The following is a 23,823-nucleotide window of genomic DNA, read 5'->3' on the forward strand; positions in this document are numbered from 1 at the left end:
CTTGATACAGGTCTTTAAGATTCTAAAGGTAATTGACAACATCAAAAGTGACCAAATTTTTACATTGAATGAGAATCAGACAAGAAACAATGGTCTCAAACTGTCCGGAAATAGATTCAATTTGGAAGTAGGTAGAAACAACTTTGCCAACCGTGTAGTTAATGAATGGAATAAACTTCCTGCACAGGTAGTGCAATGTAGTTCAGTTCGAAGCTTTAAGAATCATTTAGATAAAAACCTAAGTAAGATGCTGTAATGATTATAATTTATCTTATATTATTAGTTTTTGTTTTGTTATCCTTTGTCTGTCTGATTTTCATTTATTATTAGTTACATGTCAATTTATTATTATTTACTATTTACCTGTTTGTTTATTATTTAACTATACCTATGCATTTATTTATGTATTTTATTTGTTATTTACATTATCATAGTTTTTATTTATTATTTTATTATTAATATGATTTTTTTTCGCATCCGACCTAGATATGGATCAAAAGGTCTCCTGTCGGCATGCTCCGCCTTTGTAATCCTTTGTACTACTGAAGAGGGTTGGAATATCGAAATATATAGTTTCGCTTTCTCAATTCTTTCTTTCGTTCGACTGTGGTCTTAGTTGTGATTTACAAATGTGTCACTACATATCTCACCAGTGACGAAAACGAGGAAGATGTGAGGGAAAGAATCTCTATTGACAGGTTCATTGCCTTGACAACTGGACTGCTGGCTGGACTAGAGCAAAGAAGTTTCATAAGTGAACAAGAAATCATGAATGTTTACTTGATCCAAGATAAACTTATCAACGAAAGACCCAAGTTTATGAAGCAACAGACACTGCACGAGATATTCAAGAATATAGCTAGGAAGCAGGAAGCAGCAGCAGTGTCCACACTGGATAATCGACTGCCATTATCTTCAAGTCAACCAGATGTGCTGTCACCACAATCAACAGTTCCTCCATCAGCTGAAGCTGTTCCTGTTGCCGATGATGATGTCTTTATGACGGTCAGTAATGATGAAGATGACAGACCACCTGCTGCTCTTTAGCTTCTTTTCTCAAGAAGTACAGGGTGGGTACAGTACAGAGTAGTTTATTTAGTTTAATTGAAATTCTTAGGAGGATCAGTTTTATTTAGTTGAATTAAAATTGAATTAAAATGATGTGTAAAAAACCCATCTGCTATTTAGCTTCTTTCCTAAAAAGTACAGTACGGAGTATTTTATTTAGTTTAATTAAAATTCTTCGGAGGATCAGTTTTATATGTTTTATTAAAATTGAATTGAAATTTTACATAACTATCTTTATTGTATTTTATTTAGTTCGTGAATAATAAAAATTCATTTGCTTTTCACTTAGTGTTTATATTTTCCATTAAAGGACTGTACAGGTGGTAATTTTCTTTAAATATATACGGGGTACACCATACAAAATTATAAACTTCAAAAATCCGGCAATCCTCAGGTCCCGAGGTTGCCGGATTTTTGAATGTCAACATGTATTATTATTATTATTATTATTATTATTCTCAAGGGACAAAAACACCTTTACGGGTTTTGGGGGAAAATATCGGACTGTATTTTTGTCATGTGTGAAGGAAGTCGATGTGAGGAAATTACTACGGTGTTCTGTCCCGTTGAAGGAACTCAGTGTGGGATTTATATATATATATATATATATATATATATATATACATATATATATATATATAAGACGCGAATAGAACAAAAAATAACCAATTCTTGGAAGACATAGACAGAAAACCAAAATCGACGGCATTTTGCCTAGTGTGTACATGGAAATCGACGGTATTTTTGCCGTGTGGAGGAAATCGAAGGCATTTTGCCTAGTGTGAAGATGAAAATAAAGACAGCTTTTTGCCCTGTATTAAGGGGAAAATCGACGGCATTTTTGCCTAGTGTGAAGATGGAAATCGACGGTATTTTGGCCTAGTGTGAAGATGGAAATCGACGGTATTTTGGCCTAGTGTGAAGATGGAAATCGACGGTGTTTTTAAGCCTAGTTTAAGACGACATCAAAAGGGAAATCAAGATGTCATGGTATCAGGGAGCGAAATTTTCAGGTCAGGACGTGACCTTACGTAACACTGAACGAAACATTCTGAGAAAGCCGTGTAGAGAAAAATGTTTTAAGAGGAATTTTAACAAATGTGTTCTTATCAAAACTTAGCGAAACATTCTGAGAAAATCCTTAAATACATGTAGAGAGAAACGTTAAAAGACGATGAATTTTGACAATTGTGTTGAACGAAACATTCTGAGAAAGAAAGATTAGAAAAATATGATGGATTTTGATGCGACGTGACGTCATAACGTCGGCATCAGAGCGCGGGAAGATTTTTCGGTTCTTGTGTATGGTCATCGCGAATAGAACAACAAATAAACGATTTTTCTGCCAAATGTGAAGGAAGACATCGACATGGAAAACAAAAATCGACATTTTGAAGATGTAAATCGACGTCATTTTTGCCTAGTGTGTACATCAAAATCGACGGTAATTTTGCTTAGTGTGTAGATGGAAATCGACGTCATTTTTGCCTAGTGTGTACATCAAAATCGACGGTAATTTTGCTTAGTGTGTAGATGGAAATCGACGGTATTTTTGCCTAGTGTGAAGATGAAAATTGACGGCATTTTTGCCCTGTGTGAAGGAGAAAATCGACGGCATTTTTGCTTAGTGTGAAGATAGTAATCGACGGTATTTTTGCGTAGTGTGAAGATGGAAATCGACGGCATTTTTGCCTAGTGCGAACATGGAAATCGACGGTATTTTTGCCTAATGTGTAAATGGAAATGACGGTATTTTTGCCGTGTGTGAAGGAGGAAATCGACGGCATTTTTGCCTAGTGTGTAGATGGAAATCGACCGCAGTTTTGCCTAGTGTGAAGATGGAAATCGACGGTGTTTTTGCCTAGTTTAAGACGACATGGAAGGGAAATCAAGATGTTGTCATGGTATCAGGGAGCGAAATTTTCAGGTCAGCACGTGGCCTTACGTAACACTGAACCAAAATCCGTGTAGAGAAAAATGTTTTAAGAAGAATTAACAAATAAGTTCTTATAAAAACTTAGCGAAACATTCTGAGAAAATCCTTAAATACATGTAGTTTTAAAAATATAGAAGAGACGATGAATTTTGACAATTGTGTTGAACGAAACATTCTGAGAAAGAAAGATTAGAAAATATGATGGATTTTGATGCGACGTGACGTCATAACGTTGGCATCAGAGCGCGGGAAGATTTTTCGGTCCTTGTGTATGGTCATCACGAATAAAACAAAAAATAATCGATTTTTCTTCCAAATGTGAAGAAAGACATCGACATGGAAAACAAAAATCGACGACATTTTGCCTAATGTGAAGATGGAAATCGACGTCATTTTTGCCTAGTGTGTACATCAAAATCGACGGTAATTTTGCTTAGTGTGTAGATGGAAATCGACGGTATTTTTGCCTAGTGTGAAGATGAAAATCGACGGCATTTTTGCCCTGTGTGAAGGAGAAAATCGACGGCATTTTTGCTTAGTGTGAAGATAGTAACCGACGGTATTTTTGCGTAGTGTGAAGTTGGAAATCGACGGCATTTTTGCCTAGTGCGAACATGGAAATCGACGGTATTTTTGCCTAATGTGTAGATGGAAATGACGGTATTTTTGCCGTGTGGAGGAAATCGACGGCATTTTTGCCTAGTGTGTAGATGGAAATCGACGGCAGTTTTGCCTAATGTGAAGATGGGAATCGACGGTATTTTTGCCCTGTGTGAAGGACGAAATCAACGGTATTTTGGCCTAGTGTGAAGATGGAAATCGACGGTGTTTTTGCCTAGTTTAAGACGACATGCAGGGGAAATCAAGATGTTGTCATGGTATCAGGGAGCGAAATTTTCAGGTTAGCACGTGGCCTTACGTAACACTGAACGAAACATTCTGAGAAAGACGTGTAGAGAAAAGTGTTTTAAGAAAAGACGATGAATTTTGACAATTGTGTTCTTGTTAAAACTGAGCGAAACATTCTGAGAAAATCCTTAAATACATGTAGAGAGAAACGTTTTAAAAATATAGAAAAGACGATGAATTTTGACAATTGTGTTAAACGAAGCATTCTGATTTTTTTTAAACACGTGGAGAGAAAGATGTTTTAAAAATATAGAAAATATGGATTTTGATGCGACGTGACGTCATAACGTCGGCATCAGAGCGCGGGAAGATTTTTCGGTCCTTTTGTATGGTTATTGCGCGACGGCAACTTTTTCCTTGACTTTTGGCGATGAAGACCAAAAACTCGATGGAGAAAATCAGGAAACTTTATATATATATATATACAAATATAATATAATATATATATATTATATATATGTATATATATATACATATAATTATATATGTATATATATATGTGTGTGTGTATATATACATACATATATGTATATATATACAAAAATAGCGTTTTCTATCGACGTCACGAAAATAATGACGGCAATGGAGCGCGGTGCATTGTGGGATTAATGACGTCTTTCCCAATGTGAGAATCTAAAGATTTGTGTTTTTCTTTTTCTTTTTTTGTCATCTATGCATGAGCACAGTTGTACGATTAAGCATAGATTATATTTCTGACAACAACATATTTCCACCAAAATGTAAATATTTCTTGTCCAAACTCACCCTTTGTGGCGCATTCCGTGTACTGCAAAGTATCTACATTAGATACAATGTCCTCATTTGATTCCTTCTTCCTTAAAGAACCTAATATTGCAAATTAATCGACAAAAGATACCAAGTATCAAGATGATATAATGTTAATCATCAAAATTCGCAAACACAATAGCAGACATCTAGACATCTCTAAGGATATATTCAACAGCATATGACGGAAAGATAATTTGTTGTTTGGAGATTTGAAAAATTAAAATTTGTAACCATATATCAAAATCCCACGAATCAAAATGCCATAGTCAATATCATAATCCCACACATAATATTCCAGGATGTTGATAGTATTAATAAACACTATTTGTTAAAGTATAATTTCATTTGGTAAATTTATTAATGAATATAGGCCTAGGTTAATTGGCGTGGGATTTTTACCAATGGGATTATGACCTTATGGGACTCTGTCATGGATTCGACACAGGCAAGGTCATCATATCAAGACAACAGGTCAGGACTCGCAGTAATGGATTTAAACTGGACAAACTTAGATTAAGTTGTTTTAAGAAACGGTTAGACAACTAGGGATGACAGGTGGTAATAGACATGGAACTGCCTAATGTAGGCCACATGGTCTCTTGCAATCTCCTTCGTTCTTATGTTCTTATCACACTGGGCGCCGACGACCGTCGAGAGCTCGTTCGAGTCAAAAACGACTTCGGTTACAAAATCAAAAAATTTCAAATATTCAAATAATATTTCCGTTACATCTAGCAAAGATTGATGAACTTAGAGATAGTGTAAACATAGATACGGATGTTAGACATACTGTTGAATTGTTCTTAGTTAGGGATATCTAGGTTTCTATATTCAAATAGAGGTTGGAGGTAGGATGTCGGAGGAAAAATAGCCCAGTGTGATTGATAGTAACCCTCCTGGAGGTCAGCCATATTGGATTTGCAAGTCTGCTCCTAGATGCTACGCAAGTTTGACGACAATTATTAAAAGATCAAAATATTTGTAATGGAAATTCCCTTAACGATAGTATAAAGTAATGAAAATAATATGTATTTTGGGATCTGGCGATTTCACCGACAACAATTCATCGACACGCTCAATTCATCGATATACACAATTCATCGGAAAAATAAAAATATTCTAATTTGAAATATATAACTAGATTGTGTTTTCATCCTTCATTTAGCATACTTTTACCTTTGATAATGAAATAATTACTTTCATAACCTTTATTTAGGATGAAGAATTTCTTTTCGTAGTATTTATCAAGAATAGTTAAAATTCTTTATGACAGAACTATTGAAAATGACAAATTAGTTTAAATTAAACTTAGAACTATAAATTGGTTTACTTAAAATTAACAAGCTAGGTTGGGCTATTGCCCGCAAATAATCAACGACGTTGTTATATGGATATCTTTCTAAATGTTTTTTTTTTTTTTTATCCGTTCAGAAAAGTCACGTTATTCTTTTGTGGTTGAAATGAAGTGCCAGGCAAGTATTGATCGACTTTGACTTCATTATAGTTTTGTTCCTTGATTTAGTACACTTTACCTTTGATAATGAAATAGTTACTTTCATAGCCTTTATTTAGGATACTACAAAAACAAGGTAGAATTTCTTTTCGTATTTATTAAGAATAGTCAAATTCTGTAATGCCAGAACTATCAAAAATGACAAATTAGTACTTTTTAAAACTATGGCATAGGACATTTGAGACACAGGTTGCTGGACACCACCCTAATATTTGGAATTTTTTCGACTGCCTGAAGAAAGAACAAAACTATAATGAAGTCAAAGTCAATCAATACTTGGCTGGTACTTCATCTCAACCACAAAGAAAGAAATATCGTGACTCTTCTGAATGGATAAAAAAAAAAAAAAAACATTGTAGAAAGATATCCTTCATATAGCAACGTCGTTGATTACACAGGGGAACACTTTTTCAGTAACTTTGAGTTGCATTGGATATTTTAACGGATTTTGAAAGAGTTTTAGGCGCTGATTTCAAATCTGAAATTATTTTTTCTCTACAAGCTCTAGTTTGTATGCAATTTGAGGTTAATGTATAAGCATTTTAACGTCCATATATATAGATAGCTTCTAATATTTTGATCATTCTTCTTTTGTTTCAGTTCAAACATGGCTTCCAGAATGAGACATCATTGCAGAAACAAGCCTGATGCCTTCTGCTACATATGTGGATGCTACACACTCAATCGTCAGAGACGTAACATATCCTCGTTCGTCAAGCGTGCCTACAAGGCATATTTTGAAGTTCATCTTGGTGATCAAGACAAGCAATGGGATCCTCATGTTGTGTGCCACAATTGTGAGGAAATGCTTCGAGACTGGACCAAAGGAAAACGCAAAGGTCTGCCTTTTGGAGTTCCAATGATTTGGCGCGAACCCACCAACCATGCAACTGACTGTTATTTCTGCATGGTAAACACAACGGGTGTTGGGAAGAAAAACCGACATAAGATTACGTATCCGAACATTCCCTCAGCTATTCGGCCTGTTCCGCACTCTGAAGAAGTACCTGTTCCAGTTTTCAAAGGCTTGCCTTCGTTGGACGATAAAGACATTGGACATGATACAAGCCAGCAAAACAGTTGTGACAGTGAATTGTCAGAAAAGTGTTCACAATCGGAGGACTGTTCTTCAGACACTGAACCTTTCCCCGTCCCTAAGCCTCTTCCCCAGGCTGAACTGAATGATTTAGTGCGGGATTTAGGTCTTTCAAAGAAAGCAGCAGAGCTTTTGGCATCAAGATTACAAGGCAGAAATCTTGTTGATCACTCTGTTAAAGTATCATATTTCAGAAAGCGTGACCAGCTTTTTGTGACCTTCTTTTCAAAAGACAGACAGTTTGTTTACTGCCATGACATCCCAGGGCTTCTCAAAGAACTGGGTGTACCTTACTATAGTCCTGCTGAATGGAGACTCTTTTTAGACAGTTCAAAACGCAGTCTAAAGTGTGTTCTTTTACATAATGGCAATGTTTATGGAGCAGTACCTGTCGGTCACTCAGTGCATTTGCGGGAAGACTATGATGATATGAGAATGGTCATGGACTTATTAAAGTATCATGAGCACAATTGGATAATTTGTGTAGACTTAAAGATGGTCAACTTTCTTCTTGGACAACAAAGGTTTCACCAAGTTTCCATGTTTCCTCTGTATGTGGGACAGCCGAGCACGAGACAGACATTGGGTCCAGAAGGACTGGCCTATTCGTGACACCCTTGAAGCAGGCATGCCAAATATCATACAAGACCCAATTGTAAACAGAGATAAGATCATCTTTCCTCCTCTTCACATCAAATTAGGTTTGATGAAACAATTTGTCAAGGCACTGGAAACCGAAGGTGAATGTTTCCAACACATCATCACAGCTTTACCAGGGTTATCATTTGAGAAGATCAAAGCAGGCGTGTTTGATGGCCCACAGATTCGAACCCTAATTCGTGATGATCAGTTTGTTGCTAAGATGACCGCTTTAGAAAGGGCAGCATGGTTATCCTTTGTGGCAGTCGTTCAGAACTTCCTTGGAAACAATAAGGCGGAGAACTACAGTGAACTTATGAACAGAATGCTCCTCGCTTTTCGTGATCTCGGGTGCAACATGAGCATCAAGCTTCATTTTTTGAACAGCCACCTTGATCAGTTCCCTGACAACCTGGGGGCTGTGAGTGACGAACAAGGAGAACGATTCCACCAAGACCTAAAGATCATGGAAGAACGCTACCAAGGGCGCTGGGACAAAAGTATGATGACTGACTACTGCTGGAGCATTAAATGAAATTGCCCAGATGAAATGTACAAACGCAAAAGTTACAAACGCAAATTCCTGCCTGAAAAAAATACACAAAGAAATTGATAAGCTTCCATCAGCTGTGGTGATGTTCTGAAGGATGCTAATCTAACTTTGGGATAGATGTTCTGTTAATGTTCTGTTTCTTTTGCCTTAATAAATGTACAGAAATGGCTTTCATACTGTTTTATGATTCAAGTGAACAAAAGAATTGTGGCTGATATTGCAATTTCCTATAATAACGAAAATTTAACAAATAAATAAAAATATCAAATTGCATAAAATCTGTAGCTTGCAGACAAAACCCGACTTCAGATTTGAAATCAGCACACTCAAGTTGACTATAGAAAAGTCTTTTTTTAAATGCAACAAAATGAGTGTTCCCCAGTGTTATTTGCGATGCTCTAATACACTTGGCCAGCAAGCATCTTGCAAGAAATACTTTCAGATGTACTGAACTTTCAGATACAAAGGCGAATCACCCCTCTCCTCCTCAAGTGGTTTGAAATACAATACATACAATAAGTAGGATGCTGGCTGCCTGGCTGAGCGGGTTAATTAGGGTCTTGCTACACGAGACACCGATCGCCGGGACGGGACGGGACGGTGCTTCGAGCCCTGCCACCAGCAAGTAGGATCAAGCACGTACATACATATTCCAAAGGCTTTTTTCCCCTAACATGGGAGGTAGCCAAAAAGAAAAAGGCATAGAAACCACTCCCACCCATTCCATCCCCTACACACTCTGCCCTCCCTCTCTCACATCTTGGCACCTCCTGCATGATGACGGGTCATCCCTGCATCCTGTCCACTGCCATGGGTCAGAGGCAGTGTCGCAAGACACAGCAAGAGTGCTTCATTAATTCGGCGACCCCCCCCCCTCCCCCTCACGCAGAAAAGGAGAAGACGGGGAGAAATCCCTTCGGGCTGTGTCAATTTATTTCTCACACATACTCCCTCACCCCCCCACCACCTCCCCATGCATCACAGCACACCAAGTACATGGTTCATTAATTTCTACACTACCAAGCCCTAGCCTCCTGATGCGAGGGTTTTGTGACGACGTTAAACCAAATCAAAATCAAATTGACGATGAGCAAACTTGTGACCCGTGCTGGAATTAATGCACTACATTTTATACAATCTCCATGAAAACACGACGAGCTAAAGTCCTGAGCACGATCGGTACCAAGACAGACACAGTGTGAAGTCGCTTGAATGATTTACTTTCGGACCAGCACCTATGCATGCTGTGCATCGTAAGTCGTGACCAAAACTAGCTTTCTGCGTAACAAGCACAGCACCTTGTGCCTTTTCAACGGGAAAATGGTTCGAATTCACGAGTGCTACTGTTAGTCGTCAATCTAGTTTTCTAATGATGTGCTCCATGACGAGTAGCACTGCAAGACCACATTACGTTTAAACCCTTCGCTAACGTATTTTGCACAGAATTTATGACGCCAAGGTGCTGAGCTGGTTCAGAGGTGGCTGGCCCACGACGACCCGTCAAACCCCTTTTCATGCCTGCAGAAGGCCAACCTTTAAGAAGAAAGAGATGAAGAAAGAAGAATCTGGAACAAATATCTTCTAAATACCGTAGTGCAAGACAGTTAATTATTTCAACATGGCTTTCCCACACTGATAACAGAACAAGTGGTTTCCACTTTATTTGGTTAAGTGGATTCAGCTGCCTTATCTTATTGTCGAGGAGCATGTTTACGGCAAACTGTGCAAGGACCTGGAAGGTACTATGAGCATACGAGGCACGATTGCTCAACATACACATGCTGTAATCTGCCACAAGTCCAGTAAAAACTGAAGGAACAAAAAATGAAAGTGATCCTTGTCTGTTGTTGTCAGCTTGAACTTAATCACCTGTGGCATCCTTTTTCGTACGTGTGCCAACTCGTTTCACTTTTTCAAGTCATTTTTTTTTTTATCAATTCAGATTCTAAATCGTCCTCTTGTTAGGAGAGGATGAGTCTGATGTCAGATGGATCCTCATCTGGATGAGTGGGTTACAAAGTCACTACTTGCAGCAGAGGTCGGCGTGACAGAGGTTCGAACCCTGCCGCCACTGGTGAGTTGGACCAAGGGTCTGGTTCATTAAATCCCATTGCCATATGACTCGTTACTTGTTGGTCTATGTCCTACTCTTGTCTGCTTTGCATTTACTGGGAAGACATCAAATCCTCACGACACATTAGCTACGCCTACAGCAAAACAGCACTATCTCTCACACATTCTCACGCAATTCCTGTACATTACTCTTATCTGCTGCACTGGATAATCAACTTATCCAACTTACTGATCATATATATACACATACACAGTGCCAATATATACATAAACTCTTGTAATATACAGTCAGACATTTGTGACCGTAACTCAATTTACAGGGGTATAAATTTGTGTCATACACACTGATCCAAACACGAATTTACCAAGCAATCCAATGTTCAGTTAAAAGTTCCAAGAGTAAGGAATGCACATGTTGTTAGCATGTGCTGAGAGATGGATGTCACAGGATTATTGTGCTGACGACTCTACAGTCACGACAGCAATCTAATGCTGCTGCTCCTGGGCTTACTTTGGTTCACGTGCAGAGGTTGGTTGCGCAAACGTCGGGAGTGACCGCGGTTGCCGCAGAAGGGTAGGAGGAGGAGGATACGGTGCTGGGCGAACGACACTGAAGCCTGCCTGCTTTCAGGTTCTGAAGGTTCTCTTTGGTTGACCTGCCAGGGCCCCCCCTTCTCTCTTGCAACAAGACACTGCGACGGGAGTTCCAGTTCCCGGTGACGCGTCCTCCGGGGGCGTGACAACACTCGTGGGAGAACTTGTGTCCGGAGGAATGTTTGTATCCGTGCAGGATGTGGTGGTCGTCTCTGGGGACACAGCTGCGGCCGATACCACAGATAGGAGAGTCGGTGTTGCTGCTGCTGCTGCAGGGGGTGGGGACGGGGTAGCGGGAAGCGGACTTGCGGTGGTACCCGATGTAGGGTGGTCTGTCACTGTGATGGGCAATGAGAGGAAGTGTGCCTGTGGTGGATGGTGCGTCTGTGCTGGACATGATGGTCACCTTCTAGGTAAGTGTAGACGTGGTCGTCGTAGGCGATGCTGATGTGACTGTGGTGGTTGGCGTGGGTAGCGTGGCGGGGGTGGTCGGGAGGTGCGTGATGACTGTGGCACAAGGAGGAGCGGGAGCAGGAGCTGAGGCGGCGGCTTTGGCAGCACGGTTGTGAATGAGATGACTCTTGACGAGGTGCCCTGCCGCCAGCGCTGCCATCAGAGACAGTTCTCCGGCCAAAAGTGTAGCAGCAACTATCTTGGCAAATTGTACAGCATTTTCTCCAGGACTCCTGATTTGCACCTGAAATAAAAAAAGAGGATCATTTTGGAGTATCAAAGAGAATAAATCTGCTTTTGTCAAAGGGAAGTTATGCGATTATATACAAATAACAAAAGTCCTTTATCCATTATAAAGAAGTAGCTGAGTCAAGACTAAAATCCATTAATATAATTACATCAAAACCCATTTAATGCCCTGCCCCTCCCATCTCAGCACCTTATCCTTGTTCCTTGCCATGCTGCAGGGGAGGGAGGGCAAACTATGGCCTGTGGGTCCCATGCATGCATGCATGCCTGCGTGCCAAAGGTTCTTATGCGGCCCATCAAGAAATTTTTGCCCCCCCCCCTTTTTTTTAATTGCATTACTTTGTTTTTCCAAGTATTAAGGAAGAGAGGCTGGAGGGGGTGGATAGCTTTAGACACTTGGGGGGGAGGGAATATGGTAGGAAAGGGAGGAGTGGAGGTGGAGTGTAGATTAAGGGAAGCAAGGAAATGCTTTGGGGGATTAAAAAGTGTAACAAGAAATAGACATCTGGCAATGGATGCCAAGAGGAGATTGTAGTGTGAAAAAGTGATTGTGCCGACAGTACTGTAAGGGGCAGAAAGATGGAACATAAGAGAGGACTTTAAATGTGTTTGAGATGAAATGCCTGAGGAGTATGGTAGGGGTTACTAGGCTGGATAGAGTGAGAAACAAGGAGGTGAGGAGGAGGAGTTGGGAGATGAAAGGGTTGAGGAAAGAGTATCATCGAGATGGTTTGGACACAAGGAAAGAACAAGTGAAGAAAGATTAGTAAAAGAAGTGTGGAAGGTAGAGGTGGATGGAGTGAACATAAGGGGGCGACCTAGGATGAGATGGATGGATGGGGTGAAAGGGGCTTTGGGGAAGAGGGGAATGTCTGTTGAGGAAGGAAGGAAGGAAGGAAGGGAGAAGACAGAAGATAGGGGTGAGTGGAGAATGGTTGTGTATGGATGATGCTGTGATGAATGAAAGGGAGTGGGTGGGGGATTGGGAGTACGTACGTGTGAATGACATTTTGATGCAGCCCGAAGGGATTTCTCCATGTCTTCTCTTTTTCTGCATGACGGGATGGAGAGGGAGGGAGGGTCAACAAATAAATGAAGTGGCTTTGTTGTGGATGTGCTGTGTCTTGCTGCACTGCTTCCGACCCAGGGTAGTGGGCGAGATGCAGGGATGACCCGTCATCCAGGAGCCAAGAAAAGAGAGAGGGAGGGAGGGGTGGTGATTGGAAGTGGAGTGGATGTGGGGATGAAATGGGCGGGAGTGGATTTATGACTTTGACTTTGGATACATCCCTCATAAGGGGGAAATAGCCCTTGGTATTATACATGTGTATGTTGTTTTTCAAATAAATGTGTTTCACATCAAGTTTCTATTGTAAAGTATTAATTGGGGATGCAGCAAGAAGCTGTGCTTCCACAGCAGCAGCAGCAGCAGGGCCCTGTAACAGCCAGAGGTGACTTACTTGGAGTGCAGCATAATTACGTCACGACCCTTTCCATCATTCCTCATAAACTTGCTTTCAGTTATGCTGTTATGATTTTTAACGTTTACCAAGCCTTGCTCTGGATGTGTTGTGTCTTGCGACACTGCTTCTGACCCAGGGAGGGCAGTGGATGACCCGTCATCCAGGAGGTGCCAAGATAAGAGGGGGAGAGGAGGGTGGAGGGGAGTGGAATATATAGGGGATGGAATGGGTGGGAGTGGTTTCTATGCCTTTTTCTTTTTGGCTACCCCCCGTGTAAGGGGGAGAAAGCCTTTGGTATATGTATGTATCTTTTTCCTGTTAATTACAATCACTTACCATGAAATATACAAAAACATGAATATCAAATGAATGTGTTGAATGCAGGATTGAAAGTTTGGATCAGACCTGCAAACTCTACATTTCCCGCCCAAACTGTTCTCGATATTTCGAGAAAACATTACTATGTTACCCTTCTTTATGGAGTCGTTGGCATCAAATTGTTTTCCCAATTTTCCTTTATAAAGTTGCAATTCACAATGTATTTTATCTGTGGGAAATGTACTAAGTTTAAATCAAAGGATATTGATAGAGAATCTTTGACTTTGTAGACACGACTTTAAACGAACTTTTTCAAACGACAATTCAACGACAGTAATACTATTTACACAGTATCTCTTATTCTCTTTAAATATGTATTTTACGTGGTGAAGAACTAAATTTAATTTTATTTAATCAAGATCACTCGATGATTAAAGTTTTGAAAAATTAACTTCATATCCATACGACAAATCCTAACCTTAGGCAGATTCCAGAAAAAATCAGTCAAATGCCATTCTGTCAATTTTTGAGAAAACAAAATAGTTTACCAAAGTTATTTTACTGTAGAAAAAGTTCTAGATGTTGGAGGAAAACCTTTCAAGTAATAGTGTTATTGTTTTCTATACTTACCTAATATATACTTTGAGCCGATTCTGTGAAGGGTACGGAATTGATGGTAAGTGCAGAGTAGAGCTCCGCAACGGACTACTGTCATAAGGACGACGTCGACCCCTTGATATTCCTGTGATAAAGAAATACATTTTGATGCAATGCTACTCCACGTGATTTAGGTTATAAAGACAAATCCCATGGCAATTATAATTTATCTTATTTATTTTTGTCAGTGGTTACGCGTTAACTTGAGATTCAAATGGGCTGTAAAAAAAAAAAAAAAAAAAAAGAAAAAAAAAAAATTAAAGAAAATTTGATGAAAGTCCATTTCTTAGTTGTCGATATTCTGTCAATATCCCATGCATGCAGTTCCCAAATAATAATAATAATAATATCAATAATAATAATAAATAATAATAATAATAATAATGAATCAACGTACATCATTTCGGCAAACATAAAATATAAGAATGATGCATGTTCTTGTGATCTCATTTCCAGTTCCAAGTGCCTACCACTCGACAATAATTATTGCCGTTGACATGATGCAAACCAATGAGTAAGGCTTATAAAAAAAAAAAAAATAATAATAATTTAGTGTTGCACAGAAAATAAACAAATGAAATGTTGTACAATTTAGTTATTTGTTACTGGGCACAACATCGACGACACAACTGGTAAGTCAGGACAGCATGCTAAAGCATACCTACATGATTGACTCAATATAATATATCGACATGGTTTTATTGTGCTAATATTTGTCTACCCCTTCATGGTTCCATTTTATTGCACAATGTCGTCAGTTGAGCGAAGTGTTTCAGATATCATCACTCGGTCACCCTTCTTGCGAGACATTTCGACAAGATATTGCGAAATGTTACGTTCACACTACTCATTGTTGTCGTATTGTGCAATAAAATATCAAACTCCTTTTGAGGTCTTTAATATACTGTGTTATTCTTCAATACAATCCCTACATCGTCAATGAAAGAAATAATTAAAGAAAACATTAAAGTATTTAGAAAGTATTGATGAAAATCTTTGAAAAGGAAAACAATAATCAATAATGAAAGTCATGGCGAGATCGCATTTGCATCAGATTTTGGCGGAATTTTTATTTAGCTAATACTTGTTTCTGTCTCTCTTATCTCATGTTTATGAATTCTGTAAAGAATGGAGGCGAGAGTTATGAACTGCAGAAACTTCCTGCCTTCTCCTTCAGAGGTTATCACACCACTGGGCTATTTCTCCTGCGACACCCGGGATGATTCTACCTCCATTTGAGTAACAAGAACAAGACTTCGCTAATTACAGAAATCATTTCATCAACATGTCTAACATGCATAGCTTTACAATCTTAATTACATCATTCAGTTTTGCCATTTATAACGAAGTTAATTTGATATTTGGAGGTTTCAAATATATATATATATATTGTAACTGAAGTCGTTTTTACTCAGACGAACTTTTAACGGTCTGCGTTAGTGAATCCCAGTGTGATAATACATTAAGTGCTCGCTTACCTGAGATGTGGCTGGCGGCTTCTTGTCTTTGTAACCGTCAGAGACAGAGAGTATCGTGACAGTCAAGGTGATGACAGAAAAGATGACTTGCCAGGGGTGCGTGGTGCACAGTCGCCCATGACGCCACATCCCCAACTGAACGACGCCCCAGCTTTGGGCTGCAAAAGATAAATAAAACAAATAATGATGTTGATAACAACAACAACAATAATTATAGTAATAGTAATAATAATAATAATAACAACAATAATAATAATAATAATAATGATGTAGTCCAGGCAATATAGCACATTTTAGGGCCCAACTTGGAACAAATTGCAACAGAATTGTTTTTACCAGAGGGCATGCCCATGAGGTGTCTAGAACATCAGACTAAAAGTCCCAAGAAATCCACGTTGAGGAAATATGTCTAATTTGCATAAATCCAATATGGCCGCCAATTTTCGATAATTTGCCATATCTCCGCAATTAGATGTAATAATGGAGTCATTTAAAGTGCTAAAATGGGGTTTTTGAACACAAGAATTCACGTGGAATAGGTTACATTTTTATTGGATAAAGAATTTATAGCCAAAAATCCAATATGCTGGAAAGAATGTCTATTTATAAAATGTAATTGTTCAACATTTTATATTTTCGGTGCATTTTTTTAACCTAGGGCCTACTGAATTGTAGGAAAACACAATTGTGCCAGAGATAAGTTTATTATCATACTCATGAACAACAGTAAGCCTATGTTTCAACAACAGATCATCAACATTAATTTCAAGAGTGTCAATTCCAGTTGTGCCACTTTGCGGTATCCGGCTTAAGCGTCGTCGTCTACATTATCTGATCAATCTGGCACCTGTGAGTTAGAACAACTTGTACCACGACATTCTCTACACACGGCAGTGCAATGGAGACCATATTTTTGGCATGTGCACCTCCTTGTTTTGCAGTTTTTCTTGCAGCTACAACAGATGACATCCAGTATCTCCGGTGGTGCTGCGGGCTGATCTGTCTGTATAGGCATGTACCTTCTGTCCACAATGTGCCATCCCCAATCTTGTGGCTTCATGTTGACACATGTTCCTTTCCACTCCATTACCTGGTAATAGACACGGAGGCTATGGAATCTTGCAGCTGCTGATGTTGGGGGTACAGTTTGTGGTTCCACGGAAGATGTGCTCTTGGAAATCTCGTCACAGAACCGTTTGTATCTTAAGCTGTCCAGTCCTTCCTCTCTGGTACCACCGTACAGTGATACCAGAGCTTTCTCTCCTGCAGCAGTTATGTCCTCCGGTGTTTGCTCTGATTTGTGGAACATCTCTGATTGCTCACGAAACAGGGAATCAGTCTTCACCTTCTTCACTGCCAAACCTTTTCCCAATCCAAACGGGCGACTAGTGGTATCGCAGCCAAGAAAAGGATGGACAAAGAGCAGATGGTCGCAAATCTGAGGACCCAGCAACTCTTTCGACTGCTTTATGCACCATACCCTTCTCGATTTGGTGGCTTGCTTTGACTCTGATACCAGAAACAGTTCGTTTGCGGTCATATCAGCGTGATACAACAGTGGGACCAACAAATCTGTGTCGTCACCAATGAGAACCGTATCTCTTGTTCTGGCGAAGGCAAGGGCTGTTTGAACAATGAGGACATCAGCATCATGCTTTGCGTGTTCTGTGCTGCACCCAGCCCTTTCTAGTTTGTCGCTGAGAAAATGTATGAAGCGCTGTTTGTTTGTCTTGTTGTTCAGGAAGTCCTCCTTCTTGGATTGGATGATCATATCACCACCAAAGTTTACGGTCAAACTAGAGCAGGTTCCTGTTCTTCTTTGTTGTTTGGCATCTTTAGTTGTGGGTTCATCTCTGTAGCCATCAAAAACAATGACAGCAGCTCCATATTTCTGTGTCACATATCTGACATAAATCTGACACACACTATCATATGTGGAACCTCTTGGCCAGGGAATCCGATGGAGTAGCGCGCCGCCATCAAGGACATATTGGACTTGGTCTCCACTCGGCTCACGTTGTTCATCTATAGACTTCCACAGAACATCAGCAAGGACTGCCTTATTGGCCTGCAAGGGAAGGGATGACGAGTCAAATAAGGCAGGAGGGTGGCTACAGAGTTCGAACTTAAATAACGTTGACAAGTCTTCGCACCGTTCACCTACAATTACCAGTCGCTGGAACACCAATTGTGGATCCACTACTACAGATTCCCCTCTGACTTTGACAGTTGATCTGGATGCAAGTGTCATTGCTTCATCGGCTTTTTGGAAGGTGAATTCTTCCACAAATTATTTCCCTGCCATGCTCACAAGAATCTTGTCTCCAATTTCTTTTGCTTGGTCAACATTGACTCCGTCCTGAGGGGCCATGCCATTAGCAATGTTGTGAAGTGAGGTATTCTCCTTGAATGGATCTCTTTCCTTCAGATAGCTGATAAGATCGAGGGTGTCCTTGACATCTCTGGCCTGTCTAGCCTTCGAAATATCTTTGTGCTGGTCGCTGGTTTCGTAGGAGACCCCGCTGAACTTCTGCATTGCATCGTTGATGTTTGCGCATGCTGGCATGGATAGGACCCACAGTAAGCGCTGAGTCTCTGTCATCCCTTTTCCTCGAGTTAGGCCCCCATGCGTCTTTATACTTCTTATCAAAACCTGTTCGATGATCAGATCTGTGGAGAGCCCTGCCCAGTATCTATCACTGTGCCGCACAACGTGGTATCCCTCTTGGAACTTCTTATACACATCCGGATGCGTATTTGGTAGTTTGGTCATCATTTGCAGGTATACATATGCAGACTTTGTATACTGTCGGTGTCCAGAAGCGGCAAGGTAGGGAAGCATATCGTGCACACATTGGAGGTGTAAGCTCCAGTTCCCTGTTCTTTCAGCTTTAATAAATTTCCGCAAGATGTCCACCATGTTGAGATACTGCAACCAGAGTTTTGCTGTTGGCATAGTCATCATATCCTTTTTGTTGTCAAGTTCAGTCTGGATTCTTTGCAACACTTTTGCAGAACAAACTTCTTCCACTGAGAGGGAAGAGGACATTGCTCTGTCATACACTTCACTTGCTGCAGTTATGTCAGTCGTCACTGTATCTGAAGGAATATCTTGTGGTTCTACATTATCTAGCTCAGTATCAGCAGTTGCCACTTGTGGTTCCAGAACTGTGTCTTTGGTTGGCACAGGCACATTGTAGGCATCAGCAACCAAAATGGTGTTCAGTGCAGCATCTACCAGCGTATGTCCCCGCACTGCTCTGGAAACAGCTTTGCTTGTCATCATGTGGGGCACTGTGTTTCCACATATACCACTTCGAGCAACTCTTGCAGTCCCGAGCCTGCCATTAAGTGACCTATGCTCCCAAGAAAGCTCATCTGCATGTGAAATCCTCCAAGCCTGAGGACTATGCACTTGAGATCACTGTCATTTGATTGAGACCTATATTGTAATCATTAAAGCTTTCCAGTACAAGGGTTGGTCAAATGTGAAAACTGGAGTAACGTCGTATAGTTGAGCTTGGGTAGACACAAACTTCATTGTAGAGTAGATACATGAAGCTTGACTGGGATCAAGGTCAATCATTGGAAGGAATGTCACAGAAGCTTTTCCTGGCTGTTGACCTCGATGCAGGAACTGCATCATACCAAACCATGATGGCCTTGGAGAGTGGGAGGTAACGATGTCTTCCACAGTATATCTAACTCTGATGTTGGATCCTCTTCTGTCGTGCGAACCAGTGGATTGTAGATGATAGGTTCTAATGCTGGAGGAATTTTGAAGTACTGAATGTTAATGCGACCAATGGCAGGAATCTCTTTATCCGTCACACGGACTTTGGGGACAGCCTTGCTTGTTTTTGTCTCCCTGGCTGTTCAACTTATACATGTATGGGGTGGTGCGAGAGGTGAATGCAAGGGTAGTGGGAAAGGGATTGGAGATGGTTAAAGAAAATGGAGAAAAGTGGGAGGTGAGCCAGCTGTTGTTTGTGGACGACACTGCGCTTGTGACAGGATCAGAAGAGGGATTGAGGAAGTTGGTGGCAGAGTTTGGGAGAGTATGTGATAGAAGAAAGCTAAAGATAAATGTGGGTAAAGTAAGGTGATGAGATGTACAAGGGGTGAAAGTGGCAGTAAACTGGAAGTGAGCATTAAGGGAGAGCAACTGGAGGAAGTGGATAGTTTTAGATACTTGGGTGCAAATGTGGCAGGAAAAGGTGGAGTGAAGGTGGAGGTAGAATGTAGATTGAGAGAAGCAAGTAAATGCCTTGGTGGATTAAAGAGTGTAATGAGGAATAGACATTTGGGAATGGATGCGAAGAGGAGACTGTATGAAGGAGTGATTGTGCCAACAGCACTGTATGGGGCAGAAACATGGAACATAAGAGAAGAAGAGAGAAGGAGTTCGAAGGTGTTTGAGATGAGGTGTCTAAGAATTATGGTGGGGGTTACTAGGCTAGATAGAGTGAGAAATGAGGAGGTGAGGAGAACAGGGGTGAGAAAGGAGCTGGAAGATAGGGTTGATGAAAGAATATTAGGATGGTTTGGACACATGGAAAGAATGAGTGAAGAAAGACTAGTAAAAGAGGTATGGAAGGCAGATGTGGTGGGAGTGAACATGAGGGGACGTCCTAGGAAGAGGTGGATGGATGGGGTGAAGGGGGCTTTGGGGAAGAGGGGAATGTCTGTTGAGGAAGGACGGGAGAGGACAGAAGACAGGGGTGAATGGAGAATGGTTGTATATGGATGATGTTGTGATTGTATGAGGTGGAATGGGTGGGGTGGGGGATGAGGTAGTATGTGTGAGCAAAAGTTGATGCAGGCCGAAGGGATTTCTCCCCATCCTCTCCTTTTATGCAAGGGGGGACGGAGAGGGGGGGTCGCCGATTTAATGAAGCGGCCTTGCTGTGGATGTGCTGTGTCTTGCGACACTGCTTCTGACCTAGGGCAGTGGGCAAGGTGCAGGGATGACCCGTCATCCAGGAGGTGCTCAGATAAGAGGGAGGGTAGGAGGGGTGTAGAGTGTATTCAGGGATGAAATGGGTGGGAATGATTTTATGCCTTTCCCTTTTTGGCTACCTCCCTTGTAAGGGGGAAAAAGCCATGGTATATGTATGATGTACTAAAACACTAGTACATGTGCACTAGCACTACTATATTAGTACACTAATATACTAGTTCTAGTACACTGGTAAATTATAATGTTTAACTAATACAAGTATACAAGAAAATTAGTACACCACTATTAATACACGAGAACACTAGTACTAATACCCTAGTACACTCGTAGTAGTTCACTAATACTAGTACACTAGCACTAATACACTAGTAACAGTTACTAATGCTAGTACTAGTACTACTACATTAGTACTAGTATATTAGTACAAGTACACTAGTATTGTTACACTAGCACTGGTACATTAGTATAAGTTTACTGGTACAATAGTACTAATACACTAGTTCATGTAAAACTAATAGACAGCTCGTACATGTGTAATAAACACATATAAAACTTAGAAACGAATATGTGAATATACGCAGGGGGAAAAAAAAAAGAAACTACGAGAAAGATATAATAGACAAATGGAAGGATCAACCAAGTCTGCCACTCTTTTTTTCTTGTTCCTGCAGGTGACAGTGACCCGCATCCGCACAGTAAGCAATTATCGTCACGTCAACAATCGACTTGACCTCTCACCTGACCCCCAGAAGATGCGATGCTCACACGTGACCCCGATTCCTACGTGAGGTCGGAGTTAGCAGGTGTCGTGTCACATCTCATTGCAAATATACACACACAACACACATATATATATATATATATATATATATATATATATACATATACATATATATATATATACATATATATATACATATATATATATACATATATATATATACATATATATACATATATATACATATATATATATACATATATATATACATATATATACATATATATATATATATATATCTATATCTATATATAGATATATATATATCATACTAACATGTAACAAAAATAAATATATAAAATAGAAATAATTCCTTTCTGTAAAGGGAGAGCAATTCCCCATAAGCTTTGCTTCATGTTCTCCCTTTTCAACAAGTAATTTGGTAAAAATTTTGTATATGTATAAATTGTATCTCATTTTGTTGAAAACTCCTTTACAGATATGTAAATGATAAATTAAAAGACAAACACAAAATAGTGAAACTGCGTGAAAGAGATAAAGAATATATAGATGACATAGAAATGGCTTAAGTTATGATCAGACATTTCAGGTCTGTTTTTACAATTGAAAGCTCACAAATTTGGGAAGATGGACAACGAGAAATATCCCCAAAATGAAAGAAATAAATTAAAGGTCACGCAGAAAGAAATGAGACAAAATATAAAACCTAGATGTTAGGAAATCACATGGACCGGATGGAATTGCAAATTGGATATTGAAAGAGTGTACAGCTAAACTAACGGACAAATTATACAAGATAATAGATTTCTCACTCAAAGAAGGAAAGGTACTACAAGATTGGAAAATGCAAACATTGTAACAATATTTAAAGGAGGAAACAAAGAAAATCCTACAAACTTCAGACCGGTATCCCTTACAAGCACAGTAGCAAAAATATGTGAAAAGGTTATTAGGAACAAATGGATCAAACACTTGGAAGAGAATAGAATACTAAACCCTAAACAATTTGGCTTTAGAAGTGGAAGATTGTGTATCACTCACTTAATATGGTTTTACTCAAGATTAATTTCTTAGCATTTCCCACTGCAGCTCTCTTTCCCTCCCTATCCTCCTTCACATTAAGCAACTCCCTAAAATATTCTGCCCATCTTCCCCTTACTGCCTCCTCCTCCATTATCATCTCTCCATCTGCACCTTTTACCTTTTCTTCTCTACTTGATTCGCCTCCTCTTCCTCTCTTTATTTCTTTCCAAAACATCTTTTTATTACTTTCAAAAATTTCTGTCATACTCTTACCCCATTTTACATCTGCTCTCCTCTTTGCCTCCTTTACCTTTTTCTTTACTTCTCTTTTCTTTTCCCTGTACTTGTAGCTTGTTAAGTGTAGTTGGGAAGGCTTATGGGAGGATCTTGATTGAGAGGATTAGGAGAGGAACAGAGGGAGTAATTGGTGAGGAACAGTGTGGGTTTAGGACAGGTAGAGGTTGTGTAGATCAGATTTTTGTGGTAAGACAGATATGTGAGAAAGCTATAGGAAAGGGGAAGGATGTTTTCTGGGCCTTTATGGATCTGGAAAAGGCTTATGATAGGGTAGACAGAAAGGCACTGTGGGAGGTTATGCAGATATACGGGATAGGAGGAAAGCTTCTTGGAGCTGTCAAGAGTTTTTATGAGAGTAGTAGAGCTTGTGTCAGGATTAGAAATGGAGAGAGTGAGTGCTTTGAGGTAAAGGTGGAACTTCATCAGGGATGTGTTATGTCACCCTGGCTGTTCAACTTATACATGAATGGAGTGGTGCAAGAGGTGAATGCAAGGGTAGTGGGTCAGGGATTGGAGATGGTTAAGGAAAATGGAGAAAAGTGGGAGGTGAGTCAGCTGTTGTTTGCAGACGACACTCCGCTTGTGGCAGGATCGGAGGAGGGATTGAGGAAGTTGGTGACAGTTTGGGAGAGTGTGTGATAGAAGAAAGCTAAAGATAGAAGTGGGTAAAAGTAAGGTGATGAGATGTACAAGGGCTGGAAGTGGCAGTAATCTGGAAGTGAGCATTAAGGGAGAGCAACTGGAGGAAGTGGATAGTTTTAGATATTTGGATGCAAATGTGGCAGGAAAAGGTGGAGTGAAGGTGGAGGTAGAATGTAGATTGAGAGAAGCGAGTAAATGCCTTGGTGGTTTAAAAAGTGTAATGAGGAATAGAAATTTGGGAATAGATGCGAAGAGGAGACTGTATGAAGGAGTGATTGTGCCAACAGCACTGTATGGAGCAGAAACATGGAACATAAGAGAAGAAGAGAGAAGGAGTTTGAATGTGTTTGAGATGAGGTGTCTCAGAAGTA

The 23,823-nt window shown here is 40.0% G+C and overlaps 1 protein-coding gene across 2 annotated transcripts in view; it reads right to left on the reverse strand.

Moving 5' to 3' along the window:
• Window positions 1-10,102: 10,102 nt before the first annotated feature.
• Window positions 10,103-23,823, reverse strand: part of LOC143023846 (uncharacterized) — a 151,041-nt gene continuing 137,320 nt past the window's right edge. Inside the window, exons 4-6 of one of the 2 annotated variants that reach the window (XM_076182488.1) lie at window positions 15,789-15,946; window positions 14,284-14,395; window positions 10,103-11,867 (exon numbers count right to left, since the gene is read on the reverse strand). In XM_076182488.1, coding sequence (XP_076038603.1) covers window positions 11,506-11,867; window positions 14,284-14,395; window positions 15,789-15,946 — 632 coding nt within the window. In that variant the 3' untranslated portion in view covers window positions 10,103-11,505. The remainder of the gene's footprint in view (window positions 11,868-14,283; window positions 14,396-15,788; window positions 15,947-23,823) is intronic. The other variant, XM_076182489.1, reaches the window with a different exon arrangement.

The sequence above is a fragment of the Oratosquilla oratoria genome, unplaced genomic scaffold, assembly GCF_046742065.1.
Source record: "Oratosquilla oratoria isolate Oo_2021 unplaced genomic scaffold, ASM4674206v1 SCAFFOLD66, whole genome shotgun sequence".
NCBI lineage: Eukaryota > Metazoa > Arthropoda > Malacostraca > Stomatopoda > Squillidae > Oratosquilla > Oratosquilla oratoria.